Source organism: Aspergillus brasiliensis (assembly GCF_001889945.1).
Source record: "Aspergillus brasiliensis CBS 101740 unplaced genomic scaffold ASPBRscaffold_2, whole genome shotgun sequence".
NCBI lineage: Eukaryota > Fungi > Ascomycota > Eurotiomycetes > Eurotiales > Aspergillaceae > Aspergillus > Aspergillus brasiliensis.
This window is the reverse complement of record NW_027137443.1, coordinates 3,123,295-3,144,093: the sequence shown is the minus strand read 5'-3', so window position 1 is coordinate 3,144,093 and position 20,799 is coordinate 3,123,295. Positions and strand designations below refer to the sequence as shown.

Genomic DNA, 20,799 nt, shown 5'->3' with positions numbered 1-20,799 from the left:
GACTGCTGCTGGGTTGTTGACTGCCGGATATGGTGTAGGGTGGCCGTTCAGTCGAAGAGACCGAGGCCGTGAAGCTACGGGGTGTCAGCACGATCATCAGATGCGAATGCGCTCGACTTACCTGTGACATGCGCTGGGTAGGCGGGATACCCATCTCCTCCTCCTCGTGACTTGTCTGTGCCATTCGGGGTTCGATATCACGTAGCCCAGGGCCCGTACCTGTCTGTTGAGGGCTAGTCAGTAATAAGCTCAGAGCAGAAGGCGGCTTGGGCCATACCTGCTCTCCAGTTGCATCCCAGCCCAGCTCGTCCTCGACTGGACCTTCATCCTCATCGTTTGGTACGTCCCATTGCCTGTCGTCATCCGCTGGTACAAACAGGCTGTCGAACTCCACCGATGGCGGAGGTTGTTGGGTCTCGGTGTGGGATTGTGAAGCCCGAGTAGACGTCCCAGTGAGTGGCCGAATCGACCGACTGCGGGGAGGAGGCATTTGTGCAGTAGCCGTGTTCCTTTGGCTTATCTGCACAGGCGCAGGGGTTTGGCGCGCGGATAGCTGAGGTGCTGCTCGAGAGGAACTTGGGGTATCCTCCCCGGTCGACTCTCCTCTAGTCATCAGCGTGAATTCGGTTTTGACGCCCTCGGATTCATAGGCGAATTGCAGGGGACGAGATGGACGGGTGAAGCGGGCGGTGATCTTTGCATTTGCTGTCTCGGCATGTGCGATTACCGCCTTGAAGTCCTTCATGTGGATGGCAACGTGAAGATGGTCTTCCGCTAAATAGTAATCGAAGTCCCTTTTTTCAATAGCTACGGAAGTGTGCACCGGCTGGCGAAGGATTTCTGTGACCAGATTTGAGTATGAATGTATGCTTCTAGAAACGGCCGGGGGCATTACCTTTTCCGTCGGAGCTTTTCGTGGTAAAGCTGGTGAAGACGGCCTTGCCTTGCTCGGAGTAGATGTCTAGATGCTCGGCCGAGGGACCGAAATGGTCTGTTATCTCCTTCAAGTACTTGGGTTCGATGCTCCATTCATTTGTTGCTTTGGACCTGTCGAAAATGGCATGTTGTACATGGACAGGTTCATATGTAAGCTTGTAGAGCTTGATGACACCTGCGTCGACTGTAAGTTGGAGCCACATGATAAGCCTAGATCGCGGTGGATGAAGCCTTACCAAGCCCACAGATTAATCTGATTACGAGTCTGCACTCGGTCTCATCAAGGTCTTCCTGGAGCTCGACCTCGCATCGTTCGACAGAAGTGTCCTTGTCACGTCCACTCGTTTTCCCTTTGAAGGCCGATAGAAGGGCCTGGGGTATGTTAGCTCAAGGACGAGGCTACCTACTTCCGCGGTTCTCACCTTGATCAACACCTGACAGCTAAATTTGTCCGGATGGGCAGTCCTAGACGAGCTGCCATTCCTCACTCTACCAAAAGAGTAGGATTCGAAGAAACCATCTGCTTCGAAGACAAACGCAGAGTACGCCGTCTTGGTTGAATTGAGCACGCTTAAGCGCAGCTTTGGTTCATTGTTAGCTCATTTCCACCCACTACCTCTTCTCCAATCGGACCATAAACTTGCCAGGTCAATTTCAGCTTCTATTGCCACGCTATCGTCGAACCTTCCTAGGCACATCAGAGCATCATGTAATTGGTATATCGCCTTCGGGGCGAGCGAGAACGATAGAGTTGTCATGTTCGTTTTCTAATCCAAAAACCGCATGTCCAGCGCTGTGTATGCTCGCTATAGCCTTCCAATAGTATAGGGCTTAGCTGCAGCGATACCCTCGTAGATAACCCAGTATTGCTCTCAGATCTTATTGGTATCTTGTCAGTCCGTCACGGCAGATCGCAAACACGACGCGAGCTTACATAAGCGGCACTGTACGGGAGGCGCCTTGCTTCCTCAGTCAGCTCCCAGGAATACCACTGAGCATCAATGCTCGTGATGCTGAGTTCGAGACCTTCAAGGCAGAGATTTATCAGAGTCCATTGATTTGGTTGTTGTGCTATCATTTTTGGGTGGACGGTATCCTCTCATGAAGATGACCTTCGCGTTAGCCGGTGACGTACTCTATATGATCTTGGATGTCCTGGGCGATGAGAAGGATTACAACAGCCTTTTTCAATGCGCGATTTCTTCGAAATGCTTTACCGAGCATTCTTTGGCTGTACTATATAAGTAAGTGACTATGAATTGATGCAATGGCGCATTGGTGTTGGATGCTGATGATGACAGGCTATGTGATACTTCGCCGGTGAGGGGCGGAGGTACAGAGGACGAGCAATTCAGATCTCGGAAAGTGGCCACCGTTTGGTCTAACAGAGGCGAACAGGATCCTGTTATACGGAAATGGGCCCTCTTATGGCGTTCCGTTATCCTGTCCACTTTAGACCAAACTTACCTCCCTTACTATAGCTATATCCGCTATCTTGATTTGGATGACTTCGGCGACCTTCTCAAAGAACCGCGGTTCACGAAGACGATGAAGGAGTAAGTTTTCCACTACCGACTACAAGTTATTCGCCGTCTAACATATCTAGTGATTTTTTCACCCCGGAGCTCCTGGGCCTTGTATCCCACGATTACGAAGTCAAGGGATCCAAACGGCTCCGCTCGTCGAAAGCTTATCCTGACAATGATTGGGTCTTGGTGAAGATTGGTACAGGTTGGTCCATCATATTATCTAACCCGATGACCATTGCTATATCGCCGTTGGTCCTCAGTGCTGACATCTGAAAGCAATCATCCAGAAAACTAGGTCAATACGAGGAATGTCTTGTAACGGTAGTCTCCATCTAGGCTCCATGAACTTCGTTCGACGGTTCAGAGATGTCTGACCGCTCTCTAGTTCCACCGGAAACCCTATCTGCATGGATCGAAGGGTTACCCTTGCTAAAGTCTCTAACGATATGGTCCGGGGATGCACTAAGCCATCATGCTGGCGATAAGATCCGCAATCACTCTCCTAACTTCAAACAGCTGACAATATATGGATGGTAGGCCTCTAAACCGAGTGCTGGTCTGGTATGCTTACATTCATCAGGAAGAATGACCCACCGAGAAACGCGGAGGCTGACTCCGAACAATTCTTGACCGAATTGCGCCCTAATACGCTAGAGTACTTCGAGATACTCAGCTACTCTCAGCTGGGACCTCGCTCTATCAGGTCACTCGGGTTGCATCTGGATTCTCTAGCAGAGCTAAAGCTAACGAGTCTTACCATCGAAACAATCGCAGAACTTCCCTCACTAACGGCAGCGCCAGCGTTGAAAGTACTGGTACTAACCGACTCGATACCGGCCGCGCGAGACGAGAACTTCTTTGCGGTTGTCACACGAGTTGCTGAATGGATATGCACTTGCAAGTCCTTGCAACGCTTGGAACTCAGACGATTTGTTGACGACTCTTACCTGTTATCGCAGGTTCTACCCCATGAAGGGCTTCACTTAACAACGCTGTCCTTAGCTGGATATGCAATGGCAGACAGCCGTCTCTTCCACGAAGCTCTGGCTAGTCAGCAAACCCTGGAAAATCTCTACCTTCGCGGCGAAGGGAGTGAATTTCCACCAGGCAATAATATCCTTGCAGATGTGATTAGCCGGCTCAACAACCTCCGAGAGCTGGAACTCAAAGACATTTCTGACGGCTTCACTACAGACCATGTGGCTTACATGGCACACACGCTCCCCCGTCTTGAGAGACTGTGGATAAGCGGCGAATTTTTCGACGATACGACGCTTTCTGCATTCCTGGATCTACCAAATCTCCAGAGCCTTTCCATCCACGCCTTCAGCAACTTCACCGCGGATGGCATACTCTCTTTTATTTCACAATTGGGGCCTAAAAACAGGGGCTTCAACCTGGCTATCCTTAACGCAGTCGATAGCACCCTTACCGAAGAAGCGCAAAATGTAATCCGCGAGACTCTGAAAGTGAGTGTAGATGGGACGTTTGACTATGGTTTGGCTCAGGGTAAGTTAGTTGGCCGGTGTTTACCACGCTTGAAAGCGCTGACGATTAGTAGAGGAGGACAGTGACTTGGATTCGGATCAGATGTCGGACTGAATGGGAGATAGTCCTATCTAGGCAATGTGATATTCGAGAGATTGTACAATGCAGACAACGCTAGTGCAGAGAATACTCAAATAATCTGTAATGTTAGAAGTAACTTAAGATGCAACACACGTATAGAGTAGAACTTTCCATCTGTATCTGGGTGAGGCTGCCTACTGAAATCGGCAAACAAACCACTTAACGGGGATTGGCGGAGAGGCGCGTCTTCACCGCGTCCCGCACGCGTTACTTTCTCCTCCGCGCGACGCCCGCCTTTCGGAGTTACAGTAGCAACCGGCACGGTCAATCAGCCCCTTCCCCAATTCATCCTCCCTATACCCCGTTACGGGTTTTTAAATCGATTAACCCAAAAGGAGACTTTCATGGACACATAGTACCTGTGGTAGAAGACCACCAGTGCGCCATGTCTGCTTCCCGCGCCAAATTGGCGGAGCTGCGCGCCCTTCGCGCCGCAGGAAAGAAACGCCTGTCGACATACGAAGTTGAGGAACAAGACGACATCTACGAGGAAGTTGACGATGAGGGTTACAAGAAGATTATCCGCAACCGGCTTGATCAGGATGACTTCGTGGTCGACGACAACGGAGAAGGTTATGCAGACGACGGTCGCGAGGTGTGGAACGAGCGGACCGCAGACTACGACGACAGCGACAGTGAGGACGACCAATTGCCTGCCAGGGGCAAGGCTGCGAAGAGGAAGCGTGAGGAGGAAAAGCAACGGCAAGAGAAGATCAATAATGGTATCTCAAAGTATTTTAACAGTGGGGCTGCGCCCTCTGCTCCTAAGCCCAAGGTGAGTTGTTGATGAGTTCCCACGAGCACAAATGGCTCTCTAATATTTTGTACAGCCGGTCGCTACTGCAGAAGACGACGCTTTCATGGCCGATTTGCTCGGAGAAGTCGATACCAACGTGGTCCCGCACCGTGTCCCTACGAGGAATATAGTTAAGACTGAGGCCCGTCGCAAAGTTCGCATCTTGTCGCCCCCACTCGCCGATAGAACACGCAAAGAGAAGCCTATCAAGAAGGATGAGAACAGTGATCCAGTTTCGCCGGTCAAGGACCAACCAGAGCTGAATTTTGACGACGACGATGGGGCGCTTCCTGGTATGGATGATGATGACTTTCCTATGAGTGACCCGATGCCATCGTCTCCCATCAGCAAAGCGGTAGAAAGAAAGTCGACAACCACAAATGTCAAGGTCGAGGAGTCTGATGAGGATGATAATGATATAATGGAGATCGCGCAAGTCACTGGACAGAACGACGCTAAGGCGACAAGCATCAACATGGCCGGAAGCCGACCCCCGCCCAAGTTCAAGAAGGAGAGCACTCCCGCTCTGGCTAGCTCTTCGCCTACAAAGCCAATGCCAGAAGTAGACGCATCTTGGAACGACGTAAGGAGCAAGTTGAATGTTCTCAGCAGCCCGGCGTCGTCGGAAATGCGTAGCTTCGGTAAGCTTCGCGCCCAGGATGTGGTCGAGGAAGACGGGAGTCTGCGCATATTCTGGTTGGATTTTACAGAAGTCAATGGCAGCCTTTGCCTGTTTGGAAAGGTCAAGAACAAGCAAACTGGCTCTTTCGCCAGTGCATTCGTTAAGATCGACAACATTCTACGCAAGCTCTACTTCCTTCCGCGAGAGTATCGGCACAAGAATGGGCGAGATACGGATGAAGAGGTGGATATGGAAGATGTTTACCATGAGGTCGACGGGATGATGTCGAGGCTGAGGGTAGGAATGCACAAGATGAAGCCCTGCACGCGCAAATACGCCTTTGAATTGCCTGGCGTCCCGAAAGAGACCGAATATTTGAAGCTGTTCTATCCTTACGACAAATCTCCGTTGCCAATGGATGTGAAGGGGGAGACCTTTTCGCATGTGTTCGGCACCAACACGTCATTGTTCGAGCAGTTTGTCCTCTGGAAAAACATCATGGGTCCTTGTTGGCTCAAGATTGAAGAGGCGGATTTTACTGCCGTCAACAACGCATCTTGGTGCAAGTTCGAATGCCAAGCAGCAAAGCCAGCGCTTATTTCTCCTGTACCTGATTCTGAGAATCTGGAAGCGCCCCCTCTGACGCTCATGAGTCTCTCCTTCCGAACCCAGCTCAATGTGAAAGAGAACAAGCAGGAGATCCTTGTGGCGAGTGCAAGAGTATATGAGAATGTCTCCCTCACGGACACCACTCCGCCCGAGAGGCTGCCCTGCAAGACCTTCACAGTCATGCGGCCTGCAGGCTCTTCATACCCGATGCACTTTGAAGCTGAAACGCGAAAGCAGCGGGGCACCTTCATGCTAGAGAAGAGCGAACAGTTTCTGCTCAGCAAGTTCCTGGCGCTGTTTGAGAAGATGGATCCCGATGTTCTGATGGGACATCAGCTTCAGGAGGTTGACCTCAGCATTCTGCTCAGCAGGTTGAAAGAGAAGAAAACCCCTGGCTGGCATCGCCTTGGACGGCTGAAGCGCGGCGACTGGCCCAAGAACTTCAACAGGGGTGGAGGTTTCTTCTCCGAGAGGCATCTGATTTCTGGAAGACTGATGTGTGATGTTGCCAATGATATGGGCAAGGTAAGTTCTCCATTTGGCTCTTTTGTTCAAAGTGACTCTGTACTGATGTTTGCAAGTCTCTAATGATGAAATGTCAATCCTGGAGTTTGACGGAGATGTGCGACCTCTACCTTGGAAAAGGCAATGCCAGACAAGAACTGGATTGCGAAGCGGCACTGAAGACATGGGCCACTACCAAGGACGGCCTCATGAACTTCGTCAACCACTGTGACGCGGATACCTACTTCATCGCTGCATTGGTTTTGCGCCTTCAGATGCTACCCTTGACCAAAGTTCTTACCAATATTGCTGGTAACTCTTGGGCAAGAACGCTAAGTGGTACGCGAGCCGAGCGGAATGAGTACATTCTGCTCCACGAATTCCACCGTAACAAGTACATCTGTCCCGACAAGTACTCTTCTAAGCTACTGAAAGCTGAAGAGAAGATGCAAGAAGGTGATGATGACGAGTCGGCGGACAAAAAGAAAAAGGACAAGTACAAGGGTGGTCTTGTTTTTGAACCTGAGAAGGGTCTTTATGACAAGTTCGTTCTTGTGATGGACTTCAACAGTCTGTATCCCAGTATCATCCAGGAGTACAACATTTGCTTCACAACGGTTGAGCGAACAGCGACTGTGAGTTGATGTGCCAGGGAATTATATGGAACATGAGCTGACATCTACAGGCGGATAATGACAAGGAAGAAAAGGTTCCCGAAGTCCCTACCTCGGACCAAGAGCAGGGTATTCTGCCTAAGCTTATTGCTACTTTGGTCGGTCGTCGACGTGAGGTCAAGAAGTTGATGAAAGACAAACGCGCCACGCCTGAGCAGCTTGCTCTGTGGGACACCAAACAGCTGGCCTTCAAGCTGACCGCTAACTCCATGTACGGATGCTTGGGATACACACAGAGTCGCTTCTACGCACGTCCTTTGGCCATGCTCACCACGTTTAAGGGTCGTGAGATTCTCAGAAGCACCAAGGAGCTGGCAGAGTCCAAGCAGCTTAGAGTCATCTACGGTGATACTGACTCGGTCATGATCAACACGAACATGGACACAATCAGCGATGCCTTGAAGGTCGGCGATGAGTTCAAGAAATCAGTAAACGAGCGTTACCGATTGCTGGAGATCGACATTGACAATGTGTTCCGTCGTCTGCTTCTTCACGCAAAGAAAAAGTATGCCGCCATTAATATGAGTGAGGTGGATGGCAAGTATGTGGATAAGCTCGAAGTCAAGGGTCTGGATATGAAGAGACGTGAATACTGTTCGTTGTCGAAGGAGGTCTCCCAAAAACTGCTGAATGAAGTCCTCTCCGGTGAGGATCAGGAGATTGTTCTCAATCGAGTCCATGACTATCTACGCGAATTGGCCGAGAAGATGCGCGAGTTCTCCATTCCCGTGCAAAAATACGTCATTTACACGGTATGTTTTGGTTGATACTAGATTGTCTAGCACAAACGCTAACTCACTTGCCTAGAAACTTTCCAAGCGACCTGAGGAATATCCTAACAAGGAATCTATGCCCCCGGTACAGGTTGCCCTGCGCGAGCTTGCCCGCGGTAAGACGGTTCGTCCCAACGACGTGATCTCGTATGTCGTAACGAATGGGGATGCCGAGACCTCGTCCCTTGCGCCGGCCAAGCGGTCATACACACTCCAGGACGTGATGAAGCCGGATTCAGGACTCAAACCTGATATCGAATTCTACCTTCTCAAGCAAATCTTCCCACCAATTGAACGTCTCTGTGCCCCCATCCCCGGTACCGATGCCGTTCGACTAGCCGAGTGCTTGGGACTTGATGTACGCAAGTACCAGATCAATAGCTCCAGTGGGAGCAACCAACAGAATGCCGATATCTTCCCACTGGAGTCGCAGATTCCAGACTCTGTGCGGTTTGAGAACGCCACGCGGCTTACTCTTACCTGCCGGTTCTGCAAGGAGAAGTCGGTCTTTGAAGGACTCGCACAGTCCACCCAGATGTGCACTGCCAATGGTGTCGTTTGTCCCAACCAAGCTTGTCAGAAGCCATTCTCTGTTTTGACGATCGTTGCCCAGTTAGAAGCACAGATCCGAGCACAGACCTCGAAGTACTATGAGGGCTGGCTTGTCTGTGACGATTCGGCCTGCGGTAACCGGACGAGACAGATCAGCGTGTATGGACACCGGTGTCTTGGACCCCGGGGCCACGCTGAGGGCTGCCTTGGTCGGATGACTTACGAGTACTCGGAGAAACAGATGTATAATCAGCTGCTTTACTTTGCGGGACTTTGGGACGTGGACAAGGCTCGGAAAGCAGCCGAGAAAGAGCCCACTGGGGAAAAGAAGGACAGTTTGGCGGCTCTGGCTGAGTTCAACCGCATACGGTTTGGAACCATCAAAGGCGTGGTGGACGCGTATCTGAAGAAGTGTGGTCGGCAATGGGTTGAAATGGACAGTCTATTCCGCTTCATGCTGCCGTGATTGATTATTATGATGGTTTTTTCTGTTATGTATATAGCTTATATTTGGGTGATTCGGACATGGGACTTGGTCATCAATGTGAATAGCGGGCATTGCTTTGTTCTAGATGATGGAATGAAAATTAATAGGCATGAATGACATTAAATATTGATTCCTCGAGATACGGATTGCCTAATCGAGAAAGCCCCGCACCCCGCCAATCAAGCAAGCCGCTTCGCTTTCTCTGCCCGGCCGCTGTTTTCCGCCACCAATTTCAACGCTTCACTGCTCGCCCATTTGTTTTCCTAGACTTCTGACGACCTGGTCTTTTTCAATTGATACTTTCGGTTTCAACAGGAAGATCCTTAAGACCGCCGTCATGTCAGTTGCGCGGGTTCTGGTCATTGCGGGATCTGACAGCTCCGGTGGCGCGTATGTTTGAGCATGGACACACCCAGCTTTAGATCTGTCAAGCTAATGCATTTCCGTGGGGTTTAGGGGCCTGGAAGCGGACCAGAGGGTTTTGGCTGCACATGGCTGCTATGCTTTAACGGCAACGACTGGTCTCACGGCCCAGAATACTTTGGGGGTGCAGGACATTTTCATTGTTCCCGCTGGGTTCGTGAAAAAGCAGATCAATGCCGGACTGGAAGATGTTGGCGCGGATGTTGTTAAATTGGGTATGCACGTTGACTTTTTTTTATTTAGATCTTTGGCTCGACTACTGACATGGCATTAGGAATGCTCTCTTCTGCAGAGACGATCGACGTCATTGCTGAAGCATTGGCCGTGCACCAAGTGCCTACGGTGGTGTTGGATCCGGTAGCCTTGCCCTGAGTTATTCGTTTATTGGTCTTGACGTTTCAATCTCTGACTCAGACATAAATAGGTCATGGTGTCTACTAGCGGATCAAGACTATTACCTGAAGCAGCCATCAAAGGTCTGCGGACAAAGCTTCTCCCCTTAACGACTGTCCTTACCCCCAACATTCCCGAAGCCGTGCTGCTGCTGAAGGATTCCGGTGTGGATGTCTCAGAGCCGACGGACCTCCCTGGCATGGTTCAGCTCGCGAAGCAGGTCTGCTCCTTAGGTTCCAAGGGTGTCCTGCTCAAGGGCGGTCATTTGCCGCTCACTAGTGATAACCGGACCGCACAAAATCATGAAGAGGCCTCCAAGGTCATTGATGTGTTCTTTGATGGTACAGACGTTACCTTATTCGAGACTGACTATTTGATATCGAAGAATACTCATGGCACTGGCTGCTCTCTTGCCTCGGCCATTTCGGCCAATCTTGCCCATGGTAAGGATATGAGGCGGGCAGTTCAAAGTGCGGTTCGGTTTGTCGAGGCAGGTATCAAGACCAGCATTGATCTCGGAAAGGGCAGTGGGCCGATCAACCACTTCCACTCTTTCTATTGTCTACCTTTCTCTCCGTAAGTGTCTCGGTGTACTTTCTGAGGAATGACTTGCTCTGCTAATGATGTTATACAGCGGACATTTCGTGGAATATGCTCTAGATCGCCCTGATGTCCAACCAGCTTGGAAGCGTTTCACTGAGCACGAATTCGTCAAGAGGATGGGAGATGGCACACTTCCGGAGGAAAGGTTCAAGTCATATCTTGTGCAGGACTATCTCTACTTGGTAAGGTGTTCATCTCAATCCTGTGACCGTGGTTTGCTGACTCCCGATATAGGTTCAGTTTGCTCGGAGCAACGCCCTCGCCGCGTACAAAGCTGGAGACATGGAGTCCATTTCTGCGGTATGTATAGTTCTACTAGGTTGATGGCATGCAATGCAACGAGCTGACAATGTGACATCTCATCATAGTCAGCCAAGATTGTTCTGCACATCCAACGTGAGACTGCGTTGCACCTCGATTACTGTGCCTCCTTTGGCCTGTCGAAGGAGCAAATGGAGAGCACCCCAGAAACCATTGGTGAGTGCAATCTTCCAAGTCGTTCAGTGCCTATGAAATGGGCAGCATCACTAACAGTTGAGTTGTCTCGTGAACAGCATGCACCGCATACGGCCGGTATATCCTTGATATCGGACAATCGCAGGATTGGCTCGCATTGCAGGTGGCCCTTGCGCCTTGCTTACTCGGATACGGGGCGATTGCACAGAGGTTGTACAGCGACAAGGAGTCGCTCCGCGAGGGCAACCGGTACTGGAAATGGATTGAGAACTATGTAGCGGAGGACTACACCGAGGCCGTGCGCTTGGGATCCGGTGAGACTCCGACTCGAGCAGATGACACCCTACAACGACAGTGGAAATGGCTAACACTGGCTTAGAACTACTGGAGACGCATATGAGACAGATTTCGCCCAGTCGAGTAGAGGAATTGATCAAGATCTTCATACGAGCGACAGAGCTGGAGATTAGCTTCTGGGACATGGGATTGGGTGGCAAACACTTGTAGGAAGAAAGGAAACCGAGCAACCACTCAGATGAGGTGAACAGCAGGGAATACTGAGTCAAGACAGGATGTATAGATTATGTACCATGACATCAACTGCATAGATATCCCAGATATGCTTATACGTTGCTACTCATGAAGAATCTGCCTGTTCTACTGTTTCTCTCTCTGCGCCATCTAGACTAACAAAAGTCGAAAGTGGAAACACCATCGCCTTCCGCCTTAATCAGCGGTGGCGGCGGGGACCAATCAGAGAGCAGCCTCAAAGCATTTTCTGCGCCAATTCCCCTGCGCTAAGCCGCAACGGGCGAGTGTTTGCCTCCGCCAGTTTTTGCTTTTCTTTTCTTTTCTTCGCTTGCTTCCCGCCCGTCGCTTCCCTTTTTCTTTCTTCCTTCCATCCTCTGCTTCATCCTTTCTCTCTCTCTCTGTCTTTTTCTCTCCTTCCTCTCTTTCTTCCCCCTCTACCTCCCTGTCTTTGAAGGTTGTGTTACTTCCTTCAGACTTCTCTCTGTTGATTCCCTCGCTCCAGTCCGTCTCATCGTGACCTTGTTGGACGCCCCCCCGGTTTCTTCTAATCTCATAAAAAAAAACTTGTTTTTTTCTTCACATAACATCATTATGTCTTCCTACGGCGGCGGCGGCGGCTACCAGCGCGACTCTTACCGGTAAGCTATTTCTCTATAATCAGAGCACTGGTCTAGATGGCCTGCACTCGAGCAAGCCAATCTTTTGGCGGTGCGACATGAATCGCGATCGTGATCGCTTCCTGGGGATCCTAGCCTGGCTTGCGATCCCTTCTGTCACGCGATCCGGTCAACCGTCCACCCCCATCTAGACCTGTCTGCTCTTCTTGACACTGCATCGAGGATCTATGCTTCTTGAACGAACATGCTTGCTAACATGCCATATAGCTCTAGAAACGGCGGCGGTGGTGGTTACGGTAACAGTAACGGTTACTCCAACGGTGGAGGCTACGGTGGTGGTGGTGGTGGTGGTGGTGGCTATGGCGGCGGCTACGGTGGCGGCGGCGGCTATGGCAGAGGTGGTGGTGCCGGCGGTGCTGGCGGAGATCGCATGTCCAACCTGGGCGCCGGTCTGAAGAAGCAGGAATGGGATCTTGACTCCCTGCCCAAGTTCGAAAAGTCTTTTTACAAGGAACACCCCGATGTCGCCGAGCGCTCTCAGCGTGAAGTTGACGAGTTCCGTAAGAAGCACGAGATGGCCGTCCAGGGAAAAAACGTTCCTCGCCCCGTCGAGACCTTTGACGAAGCCGGTTTCCCTCAATACGTCCTGAGCGAGGTCAAGGCTCAGGGCTTCGACCGCCCCACCGCTATTCAGTCTCAGGGTTGGCCCATGGCCCTCTCTGGTCGTGATGTCGTCGGTATTGCTGAGACTGGTTCCGGAAAGACCCTGACCTACTGTCTTCCTGCCATCGTTCACATCAACGCTCAGCCCCTCCTCGCCCCTGGTGACGGTCCCATTGTCCTTATCCTCGCCCCCACCCGTGAATTGGCCGTTCAGATTCAGGCCGAAATCTCCAAGTTCGGAAAGTCTTCTCGTATCCGCAACACCTGTGTCTACGGTGGTGTCCCCAAGGGTCCTCAAATCCGTGACCTGAGCCGTGGTGTGGAAGTCTGCATTGCGACTCCCGGTCGTCTGATTGACATGCTCGAGGCTGGTCGCACCAACCTTCGTCGTGTCACCTACCTGGTTCTGGATGAGGCTGATCGCATGCTGGACATGGGTTTCGAGCCCCAGATCCGCAAGATCATCTCCCAGATCCGCCCTGACCGTCAGACCTGCATGTGGTCCGCTACGTGGCCCAAGGAGGTCCGTCAGCTTGCCTCTGACTTCCTCAACGACTACATCCAGGTCAACATTGGTTCCATGGATCTGTCGGCCAACCACCGTATCACTCAGATCGTCGAGGTCGTTTCCGACTTCGAGAAGCGCGACCGCATGATCAAGCACCTCGAGAAGATCATGGAGAACCGCGCCAACAAGTGCCTTATCTTCACCGGCACCAAGCGCATCGCTGACGAAATTACACGCTTCCTCCGCCAGGACGGATGGCCGGCACTTTGTAAGCTCCCTTATTCCCGACACTGACAAAGCTATTTGCTAACCTGCGTTCCAGCTATTCACGGTGATAAGCAACAGCAAGAAAGAGATTGGGTTCTGAACGAGTTCAAGACGGGCAAGAGCCCAATCATGGTGGCTACTGATGTGGCTTCCCGTGGTATCGGTATGAATAAATCGCAAACTCCCCCTCCCCCCTTTCCCTTTCCCCCCTTCCTTTCTTGCCTCCCAAGTCACCCTCAACCTCTATTGAGGTTGTGTGACCATGGCACGGTGCTTGACTCTCTTCCACCAATTGTTGGTGTGTATGACTCTTCCAGGCTTTGTCGGGTCTCCTGAAATGGTTCTCAAGCCAGGAGGACCTTGGACTCACAGTGCAGTGTAGCAGACGTATTACATCTTCTGTTCTGATTCACCATATCTACCCTTTGAAACTTGGCCGGTAGAGGGAGGGAAAACTCCTCTCTTAACCGACTCGTTGAAGCTGCATTCCAAGGTTGCTCTAGGACCGCGATTTTTGCCACCCTCGGACTCGTCTGTCACGGAACTTTTGATGATAAGTCCGAGCGAGAGAGAGAGATGCATCAAGTCTCACACGACTGAGAAAGGGCTCCTAAGCCACGTTGCTCATTTGACTAATGCTCTGTTTGCTAACGTTACATGTGTTTGAAGATGTGCGCGACATCACACACGTTCTTAACTATGACTACCCTAACAACTCGGAGGACTATGTTCACCGTATTGGTCGAACTGGTCGTGCCGGTGCTAAGGGTACCGCCATCACCTTCTTTACCACTGACAGTAAGTCACTTCTTTCTACATGAGATGTTTCTTCCAAGCATGGATGCTAATGTGTCACCTTTGTTGCAGACTCCAAGCAGGCTCGTGACTTGGTCACCATTCTGACTGAGGCCAAGCAGCAGATCGACCCCCGTCTCGCCGAGATGGTCCGCTACAGTGGCGGCGGTGGTCATGGCCACGGTGGCTATGGCCGCTGGGGTGGCCGTGGTGGTGGCCGTGGTCGCGGAAACCAGTTCACTGCTTCCAATGCCGCTCCTCTTGGTGGCAGCCGTCGCTGGTAAACTGACCTCGCTGCTCAGTCCACTCACTGAGCTTGTATTCCATTCTCACATCGGTAGACTTTCTTTTTCCTTCGCATGATTCTTCATTTTCGTAACCACGGTACGGGCGGCGTTCGTCGATATCACGATAGACTCTTCGCGTGTTTTTCTCAGTTTACAACAACAGGCTCCCCCCAACATAGGGTGACCTCGAAACCTACACGATTGTGCACTGCTATTTCATGGATACACGTTAATTATCTCTTTCTTTGTTGTGGTTTATCAAACAAAAAGTTATGTATCACTTGGCTTGTTCCCGGAACGGATGGGGACTAGATAGTGTGTAGCTTCACTTGCATGCCGATAATTGGAGAGAAAATGTACCTATCTGCTTCTGGTGTTAGTGAGCATTATGAACCTGTCAATCTTTTACCCCGTTAAGACGTAACTGTAGACAAAAATGTAGATAGAACTGCTGGGGGGCACACCTTCCCACCTTTACACCATCACAAGAACCGCTCAAGTCACCTACATGGAAAGTACATGCACCTTGATAGTAGACTACAGGCTTGATCCCTGCTATCCAGCCCCGATCTGCAACACCCCCTCCCTTTACCAAGGAAAAGCAAAGGGAAATACGGCAGCAGCAGCAGCAGCAGCAGCAGCAGCAGCAGTAGCAGCAGTAGCATTAGTAACGCAAAAGCACGCCAGAATGAAACAGGTGGTGGCTGCATAGCGCCGCAGCAGCCACACCGGATGGACCGGGTGAGCGGATTGACTTGACTAGTAGTTAGTAGTTGGTTCATAGCTGGCTGGCTAGTTCGGTTAGCAGACTCCCAAGCAAGCACACAAGCAAGCAAGCAAGTAGTGACAGGCATTATCCTTGTTCAGATCCTTGTTGGGAGGTGGGTATATGTATATTTACTCGGTATTAAACGTGATCACTGTTAGTTGTATGTATGTACGTGTGTATGTACTATGTATGTATCGATTGACTGATTGTAATGATCAATAAATAGAATCGTGGTTTCCTTTCAATGACGTGATATCTATGTAGTATGCGCGTGTGTATGTAGTTGTCTTACCGACTTACTAAAGTACTACCTAGTAACTAGTAGTAGATAAAGTTCACCTCACCTGCAAAGTAACAGTTCGCTTCTGTTGGTTGGAGGGTGTTTATTTAGTTATCCATTTATTTCTGGATGATAGTAGTACTGTCAGTAAGTAATAACTATTTCTGGCTCTAACTACTTCAAGTGGTAACTACTAGTCCTAGTTGGGTGGTTGTAAGTTATCGTTATAGTATATCAATATCTAAATGCGAGTACTAGTGGTATGTATAAATGGGTATGTATAGATGTAGTAAGTGGTATATGTACCTCAGCATTTCATCAGCATGATAGTAGTATGAGGTATGATTGTGTTGTAAAAATATATCTGGGTGTTAGTTACTACTACTATCAAGATATGGTGGCTTAGATTCATGTACAGCCACTGTCAATTACCTAGTACTAGATCAATACTCCTGCTGGCCTAGATATGTATTCAACTGACTAATGTAAATACCACCTAGTATAAAATCTCAACCAGACCACTCCTGCAACTTCCTCTCCACCGCACCAGCCAATATCTCATGAACACGGCTCGTCATATGCCCTGAGTTATACCAAAAGTAAGTATCCAACGGCGTAGGACATCCATACGCCTGATAATTCCACGCAATGTCCGGCTGGTCATATCCCGCGCAGAAATTCGTGATATTCACAATGCCGAATTCACTCGGATGGTCCAGAATGTAAGTAAGCTCGCTGTGCGCGTCGAATAACATCACATTGGTGTCCGCGTAGCGATCATGGAACGCACTGGCATGCTGAGCCAACGCATCGTTGTACCAGGTGATCTGTGTCGCATTGGGGCTGGGATCAGCGCTACCCAGGTTTCCTGGTCTGCGGTCAAGCGGGGGAAGGTTCATGAAGAGATAGGAACGGTATCCCTGCGAGTAGATAGTCTGGACGGAGGAAAAGAGCGTGTTCATGAGCTCGTTGTAGAAGATTGGGAAATCGACGTCGTATTTTGAACTGTCGCCGATGTCGTTGATGCCGATCCAGATGGCTACTAGTGCATGGGACTGGTCTATGGTCTTCTTTAGCACGGGCTGCGCGTAGTCGTTGAATTGCTTGACTTGGTTGACGAGCGAGACGGTGAAGTTGTGGTGCAGAGGGGTACTGCACTGGGTTAGATTATGCGAGATTGATGCCTATCCCTGCAGATGCGTACTATTCCACTGAGATGTCCGACCCTGCAAATGCGAAATCCCATAGTTGTTGTTCGCAGTCGAAGGGCGAGGTGAGTCCTTCCTTGAGTCCGCAGCCCGTTAGGTACTCCACCCAGTTTGGACCGCCTTCCGCCGTGGCAGTCTACATTGCATGAACGCATCAGCAAGACTTCAGAGGGGTGTTAGTATATCTTGCATGGTTGTCACCTGGTTCTGGACAATCTTGTCAGTCAGCAGAGTGTGTGGGTCATATGCAAAGTTCTGTAAATCTCCGATGAAACTATAGTTCTGTAGCCCGTCGGTCCCTTGCACATAAGTATACGAGTCACCGAAGGCGATTCTATTATATATATCAGCAACTTCTCTCTACCCGCTCTCGCAATGTTGCAAAAAATGAGAATAAGCACGAACAGATATTTCGTCGAGTCCCATTCAAAACTTTCTTTACTCTTAGCAACGCCAGAGGGGTATGCCGAAATCATTGGAATGGCCCCGAGGACCAGAGATTGCCATTTTACGAACATGATTGACGTTTGCTTGATATACCTTGATATGAGGGCGATTGACTGCTAGACACCATCAAGCTGATAGCCTTCGGATTTTATACGCATCGCATCAGAGGCAATTGTTTTCCTACTGCCAGATTAACCCCGCAGAACCATTTCAAGTCCGGAGAAATGCATAGCATGAAGTGCATTCCACGGAGGATAATTTTCCACTTGTCATTAGCTGCAGCGGGCTGACATACAGCAAACAAGCAAATCCAAGCGTGATCCCAGATCTGCAGTGTCTATCTGAGATATATCACTTCCCTGGTAAGCTTCCAAGGTGGATGAAGATTCCGCTACTTGGTAGGGACTCGACTGCTGGTGAGCCTCGGCACATCAGTTCGATCGGGTTCGGCGAGCACACCATCTGGTAGATAGTGCGTGGGGGTTACCCTGGGGAAGCTGTCTTGCCGAGCTATCTGGACATCCTCTTGCTTGCCGACGCCCGGGCAGAGCGACATCCGGGAAACAGGATCTCGCTACAGAGCTGTTCAGAACTTGAGATAGCTAGCGAACCAAGCCTTGCCGATCCGGGCACGCAAGGAGGGCCAAGATTATCCGGGGTTGAAGAGCACAAGGAGAGGCTCAATCGACTGCGGGGAGTTAGTCCAGCCAAGCGAGATGGCGTGCGCCCTGCGAAGCTCCGGTTTGCGGCGACGCGCGATTCAGCGCGCATTCATGAACGGACAGACTCGCTTCGGATAGGAAAGTGTTGGACAGCCGGCGGGCCCTCCTGTGGTCGCCTTTTCCACGGAGAAAGACCAGAATAGATGAAAGATGAGGGGGAAAATGAAGGGAATCGCGTTATCTCTTGGTTTATTGACAGCGCAGGTGACTCGACTCCCTCTTCGGTTTGAGATGCCGAGTGCTACCTCACTATCTTACTGTAAGATATCGCGTAATATTCAAGGAAAGCCATCCATCCGCATCTCTCTGGAGGGTGGAGTGGGGACTCCCGACCTGTCCAGTCTGATTGAAGGGTACGCGGTGAGTAGATGTATTTTTCCAGCTGGACGAGGACTATGTGTTGTTCAACTCAGGTGTGAAAACAATGTTAAATACAGGCAGTCGTCGCGAGAATAATATGAGAAGATTGGAAAGGAGCGGAAGTAAACTCGCCGAGGAGAATTGATTATCAGAGATAGAGTGACGACTACTACTACTACTACTACTACTACTACTACTACTACTACTACTACTACTACTACTACTACTACTACTACTACTACTATCTAGTAGTGATAGTAGTAGTCAGTATCTAAGTCTGTGTCTGCAGCTCAGCTGTTATGTACCTGCCTTCTTGGTCCAGATAGGATTAGCACAACACACCTTGGGGGGGGGATATTCTGATGTACCCGGAAGTACCATCTTACGTACCTCCAGGGGAAAGGGTACCGGTATGTACTCCGTACCGGTGGGCCGCACTACTGGTTCTCCCCGGTACCAATAAGTTACTAGTGAGGTATTTTACTTGTAGTCAACGCCAATCACGAGTCCTAAAGCAAATGCAGGTTTAGGTATATCCCGCTAGCCCCGAACGGAATTAGGCCGATGTCGCGAAAGGGACACTAAACTGGAGGGTGGTTCCAGTTCGGGTGCGCTAACCACTAAGGTCGGCCCTCCCAAGCAGTCCCAAGTTCCAATGCCTCCTCCCTAAGCTTGGGTCAAGGTCCAGGACCAGGACCGTGAGCGGGCTAGCCTTGGGACTAACTGCTAGTTCAATATGCGGAAGTCGGGAATTCCGCAGATAGTATCACGGGGGGTCAAGATTGGACACGGTCGACTAGGTTCCGGTAAGGCCTAACGTAATAAGAATGGCTTGGTCTGGCGCCAGACGCTGCCAGCCATCTAGCCTAATCAGTCATCCTGGTAGCCTGTAAGCATCATGCTCTGGTCTCTCTGTTTCGAGCGGGCGTAGAATATGCATGGAACATGTAAATCTGTGAGCTCGTGATCGCTTATGTTCACGGAAACAGGGGGGGGGGGTTAAAGCAATAAAAAAGGGTCTAAAAATCTGCAAGAAAAAGCAAAGCATAGCCATTCTGCGCAATATACACCAGTAAAGCCCAAAAGATCCTAGTGAAAGCCGGCGAGGGGTTGCAAAGAGGTGGCCCATCCCTCTTCCCTCTCTATCCTGAACGAGCAGGGGTGTGGTCTTGGCGGTCCGCAACTTCGGAATCAAATGTAGTATTTATCGCATATTAACTGCTCGCTCGCCATGAATAATAAGACTGACACGTTGCACTCCGTCCATTGCGATAAGTGGAATTTTGCCTACGGAGGAACTCGGCCCATTGATTCGATCCGCAGTCGCTGACCAAATATGGAGACTCGATTACCTAAGGAAACCCTGCCGGGTTGTTTTTGTCTATCTGTCTGTCAAAAAAAAGTTCAGTTAGCCCGAAAGGCGGGCTTGCGGCCGATTATCGACGAGCTCCCCGTTAGAGAGACAATTTGACTCATTGTTCTTGGAGCTTGGGCCTTATCGTTAACACTAGGGAAGGTAGCTAGCCTAGTAGTGTAGCCGATATTAGTTGGGACTTGGGGAAGCACCGGCGGCGTAGACAGACAGTCTGATCTTCCGTGTGGGCCAGTGGGAGGAGGGAGAGAGAGAGAGTCAGTCTAGGAGCGAGTCCAGAAGAGGTTCAGATGCGCAAGTCCGACTACCGGACGGAGCACGGAGTCCTCCGTTCATGCTCGCAGATTCCCTATTGGTATGGCGCCGAAAATCTCATATGGTCAATCGGTCAGGACGCAATCTCGTTAATCGCGCGATATGCCGTCTTGATCTCGTCCATTCCCCTAGAATCGAAGCGCAGCTGCACAAGGTTTTCGCTACCAAAGAGTCGTCACGGTCAATCATCAGGCACGGATTGGCGTACCGATTTCCGACCTGCGACTAAAAAGAGTCCCCATCATCTTAAAGGTGCCTTAGTCTACCGACTTAATCAAAATCCTAAAGCGCGTGAGAAATTGCTGATCTCCCCATTGGCTCCCTTCGAGAGACTTCCCTGCCATTCGTTTTTGGATTTTGAGTTTCTTGGAGATGGGGCGACGTCGGTCGCTTTCCTGATTTTCGTTTAATTCACTTACAACAAATAACCATATCCATGGCTCCATCTGGTGCTCCACCACAACAAAGGTCGGAGGGGTGAGCCGCAGAGCCGTGGGTGGGAATCACATCCCCAATGCAGTCAAGAACGGGAGTGTCTGCTCCATACGGTGTCCGAAGGCAGGTCCACGGTATGTATCAATGCCAGTACCGCGCATTACCATCTCTTAGATACGCCTTCACGTCGGAGTCGTGGTAGGGGATGATACTCACCACGGGGGGTGCCACTAAGGG

General features: G+C 50.5%; 6 protein-coding genes across 6 annotated transcripts; 4 read left to right on the top strand and 2 right to left on the bottom strand.

The window, feature by feature from the left end:
* Positions 1-10: 10 nt before the first annotated feature.
* On the bottom strand, positions 11-1,834 carry ASPBRDRAFT_411114 (putative DNA repair protein rad9). Its single transcript, XM_067624490.1, has 6 exons — positions 1,581-1,834; positions 1,359-1,517; positions 1,173-1,308; positions 896-1,111; positions 122-840; positions 11-74 (listed from the first exon to the last, which is right to left on the bottom strand). Exons 1-6 carry the CDS (start codon positions 1,692-1,694, stop codon positions 48-50), a joined length of 1,371 nt encoding a protein of 456 aa, XP_067483740.1. The 5' UTR covers positions 1,695-1,834; the 3' UTR covers positions 11-47.
* Positions 1,835-2,043: 209 nt separating this feature from the next.
* On the top strand, positions 2,044-4,067 carry ASPBRDRAFT_115339 (uncharacterized protein; the record flags this gene model as incomplete). The annotated part of the gene is made up of 7 exons (XM_067616889.1): positions 2,044-2,180; positions 2,238-2,492; positions 2,543-2,667; positions 2,742-2,786; positions 2,851-2,998; positions 3,046-3,974; positions 4,027-4,067. The coding sequence occupies 7 exons, from the start codon at positions 2,044-2,046 to the stop codon at positions 4,065-4,067; spliced, it is 1,680 nt and encodes a 559-aa protein (XP_067483739.1).
* A 412-nt stretch (positions 4,068-4,479) lies between these two features.
* On the top strand, positions 4,480-11,365 carry ASPBRDRAFT_52090 (DNA-directed DNA polymerase alpha catalytic subunit POL1; the record flags this gene model as incomplete). The annotated part of the gene is made up of 13 exons (XM_067626846.1): positions 4,480-4,869; positions 4,925-6,646; positions 6,703-7,260; positions 7,311-8,051; positions 8,107-8,993; positions 9,427-9,501; positions 9,568-9,749; positions 9,809-9,891; positions 9,959-10,503; positions 10,562-10,712; positions 10,765-10,830; positions 10,899-11,007; positions 11,085-11,365. 13 exons carry the CDS (start codon positions 4,480-4,482, stop codon positions 11,363-11,365), a joined length of 5,790 nt encoding a protein of 1,929 aa, XP_067483738.1.
* Positions 11,366-12,108: 743 nt separating this feature from the next.
* ASPBRDRAFT_117368 (DEAD-box ATP-dependent RNA helicase DBP2) lies at positions 12,109-14,651 on the top strand (the record flags this gene model as incomplete). Its single annotated transcript, XM_067617086.1, has 5 exons — positions 12,109-12,155; positions 12,408-13,573; positions 13,628-13,735; positions 14,242-14,370; positions 14,440-14,651. The coding sequence occupies 5 exons, from the start codon at positions 12,109-12,111 to the stop codon at positions 14,649-14,651; spliced, it is 1,662 nt and encodes a 553-aa protein (XP_067483737.1).
* Positions 14,652-16,212: 1,561 nt separating this feature from the next.
* ASPBRDRAFT_52088 (SGNH/GDSL hydrolase family protein) lies at positions 16,213-17,429 on the bottom strand (the record flags this gene model as incomplete). The annotated part of the gene is made up of 4 exons (XM_067626845.1): positions 16,213-16,855; positions 16,908-17,047; positions 17,113-17,245; positions 17,317-17,429. 4 exons carry the CDS (start codon positions 17,427-17,429, stop codon positions 16,213-16,215), a joined length of 1,029 nt encoding a protein of 342 aa, XP_067483736.1.
* Positions 17,430-19,880: 2,451 nt separating this feature from the next.
* Positions 19,881-20,722, top strand: ASPBRDRAFT_410928 (uncharacterized protein). The gene has a single exon (XM_067624487.1). It carries the CDS (start codon positions 20,103-20,105, stop codon positions 20,535-20,537), a length of 435 nt encoding a protein of 144 aa, XP_067483735.1. The 5' UTR covers positions 19,881-20,102; the 3' UTR covers positions 20,538-20,722.
* Positions 20,723-20,799: the final 77 nt, after the last annotated feature.